The sequence below is a fragment of the Dipodomys ordii genome, unplaced genomic scaffold (genome assembly GCF_000151885.1).
Source record: "Dipodomys ordii isolate 6190 unplaced genomic scaffold, Dord_2.0 Scaffold4099, whole genome shotgun sequence".
NCBI classification, from domain to species: domain Eukaryota; kingdom Metazoa; phylum Chordata; class Mammalia; order Rodentia; family Heteromyidae; genus Dipodomys; species Dipodomys ordii.
This window is the reverse complement of record NW_012271313.1, coordinates 4,620-7,291: the sequence shown is the minus strand read 5'-3', so window position 1 is coordinate 7,291 and position 2,672 is coordinate 4,620. Positions and strand designations below refer to the sequence as shown.

General features: G+C 43.3%; 1 protein-coding gene across 1 annotated transcript; it reads right to left on the bottom strand.

The window, feature by feature from the left end:
• Positions 1–10: 10 nt before the first annotated feature.
• On the bottom strand, positions 11–2,531 carry LOC106002176 (4-trimethylaminobutyraldehyde dehydrogenase-like; the record flags this gene model as incomplete). The annotated part of the gene is made up of 3 exons (XM_013037096.1): positions 11–201; positions 1,343–1,477; positions 2,402–2,531. Coding segments are annotated over 3 exons (456 nt in total), but the record flags the coding sequence as incomplete, so codon positions are not given.
• Positions 2,532–2,672: the final 141 nt, after the last annotated feature.

Below are 2,672 nucleotides of genomic sequence, written 5' to 3'. Positions count from 1 at the left end.
GTACCTTCACTCCAGTAGGCACACTTCCGGTGAAGGAAACCTTGGCCACATCGCGATGCTGACAGAGAAACTGGCCGGTGGCAGCACCTCCCTGCACCACATTGAAGAGCCCAGGAGGCACACCAGCCTCGGTATAGATTTCAGCCAGGAGCAAAACAGAAACAGGCGTGAAGGGAGAAGGTTTAAAGACCATGGCATTTCCTGCATAAATGCAAGGCACACACACTCAAAAGTCGTGATCCTTTAAGAACAAGCCCAGACACTTCCAACTGTTTCCCATCCTCCCATCAAATTCCACACCCAAAATGTTCTCAACAGACAATCTTGTCCTTCCTATCTTGCTTTCTCTCATTAAAGGCAGCTCACACGATATACTTGCTCAGTCTCAAATAGCATAGCAAGGCCATTGTACATAAATCACCTCATTTAAAGCTTACATCAGCATTTTGAGGTACAATCAGTCCCATTACAGATCAGTTAAAACCAAATACCTGAAAGGTCCCAAAAGCTAGTGGCTTACCTCTGAACCTATTCCTCCTTTATACCTTGCCCCTCAGACACAAAAAAAAAGTGCAAAAACAAAAGGACAGAACCACATTTCAGTGTCCTAACTACAGTGTTCCCTCAAAATCCTTTAAAAATACACTGTCTTGCTCCCAGCAGTCTCTGTTTTTCAACCAGCAGAGCTGCTCTGATGGAAGCTTTATCATTTCTCTTAGGACACCAATGAAGGTGATAGCTTATCTTCTACTTCTGGAAATTCTTGTCCAGGAAAGCCAAGTTCTAATGCAATTTAGCAGGGAAAAAAGTTACCTCCTCTCCTCATACTAAAGTAGAGAGAGAGGTTCAAGAGGTAGAGGACCTCCCTAGCAAGCACGGTGACCTGCCAAGTTCAATCAGCACTACTGCCCAAAACTAAACAAACAAATGGTAGACATAATTTTTTTTTTTCTGCCAGTCCTGGGGCTTGAACACTGTCCCTGAGCTTCTTTTTGCTCAGGGCTAGCACTCTACCACTTGAGACACAGCTCCATTCTGGCTTTTTCTGTTTATGTGGTATTGAGGAATCCAACCCAGGGCTTCATGCATGCTAGGCAAGCACTCTACCACTAAGCCACATTCCCAGCCCTAAGCATAATTTTTTTAAGGAATATATAGACATGACTAGTGTGTATAACTTAAGTAATATGAGGGACAAGCTGGGCAGGAATGGACCTCCTTCCTCTGAGGTGTGAATATCCCAAACAAGCCCTTTCTGATTCCAAGTGTGTGTTTATAGAGAGGTGAAGAACAGAGAATAGGAGAGATCAGCAGCTCACAGTGCAGAGTAATTCATTCTTACCGCAGGCCAAAGCTGGAGCTGACTTCCAACAGGCAATCTGGAAGGGGTAGTTCCATGCTCCTATCCCCACACAGACCCCCAGTGGTTCTCTTCTGGTATAACCAAAGGATCCACCTTGGAGCTGAATGTGTTCACCTAAGGGGAAAACAAAGGAGAAAGTAGGATATAGTTTGCTGAAGGATGGTAGTGCATGCCTGTAATCCCAGCACTAAGGTAGATTTGCAAGAATCTCAACTCCAGGGGGCATCCTGAGCTACCAAAAATCCTGTCTCAAAAAATAAATAAATATTTATACAACAGCAACAACAAAAAGAACAGAGATCCATGCTTCCCCAAGATTTTTATCAGCACATTTTCATCCTACTTAAATTAATATTTTTTCCTCCAGGTACTAGGACTTGAACTCAGGGCTTGAGTAGTGTCCCTTACTTTTTGCTCAAGGCTGGATGTCTACCACTTGATCTATAGCTCCACTTCCAGCTTTTTGTTGGTTAATTAGAGATAAGAGTCTCAAACTTTTCTGTCAAAGTTGGCTTCAAATTGCAATCCTCAGATCTCAGCCTGTTTAGTAGCTAGGCATAAACCACTGGTACCTTGCTCAATTCCCCAAAAAAAGTTTCCAGAGCCTCTTTTGGATAACTCAAATGAAATAAAAATGAGGGGAAGACTCAGTAGCAAAGAAGTGTGGGGACTATAAAACCTTGGATTTTTGGCCCAGCTGAGTCCTACTAACCATCAAATATGAACTGCTACAGGCTTTCTAAGTTGTTAGTCTTTTGCTAAATCCATCAAACAAACACACATGATGTGCTCCTGCCAGAACATGTACATGCTGGGTGATTTACATGTAGTAGCTTATTTAATCTTTAAAACAATCCAAGAGGTACAGGGCGTTATCTCCAGCTTAGAGAAGACAGGATAAAGTAAATCCTGTGCACTCAAATAGAAAGCAGTGACCCCAAAATTTAAACCAGGCCTGTGTTAACTCAAAGATGTTTTCTCTTCATCACTAGGCTCTGCTCCTCTAGATCTTGTGAGCAGAGAAAGGAAAAGGCTTACCAGCCATGGATCCAGCCAAGCCTGCAAAATATTCCAGGGTCTGCCAGCAATTTTCAATGTCTAAGCGGGCTTCGAAGATGGACTTCCCATTGTTGATGGTCTCCACATTGGCAATTTCATTTGTCCGCTCCTTTGAGTAAAACAGAAGACTAGATATAAGACACATTACCTTGCACACATAGAGGCTCAGGGACAGCACCCAGGCCCTGAGTTCAAGACCCAGGATGGGAAAAAAAAAATCATTCCACCTTGTCAAGCACTGGTGGCTCAC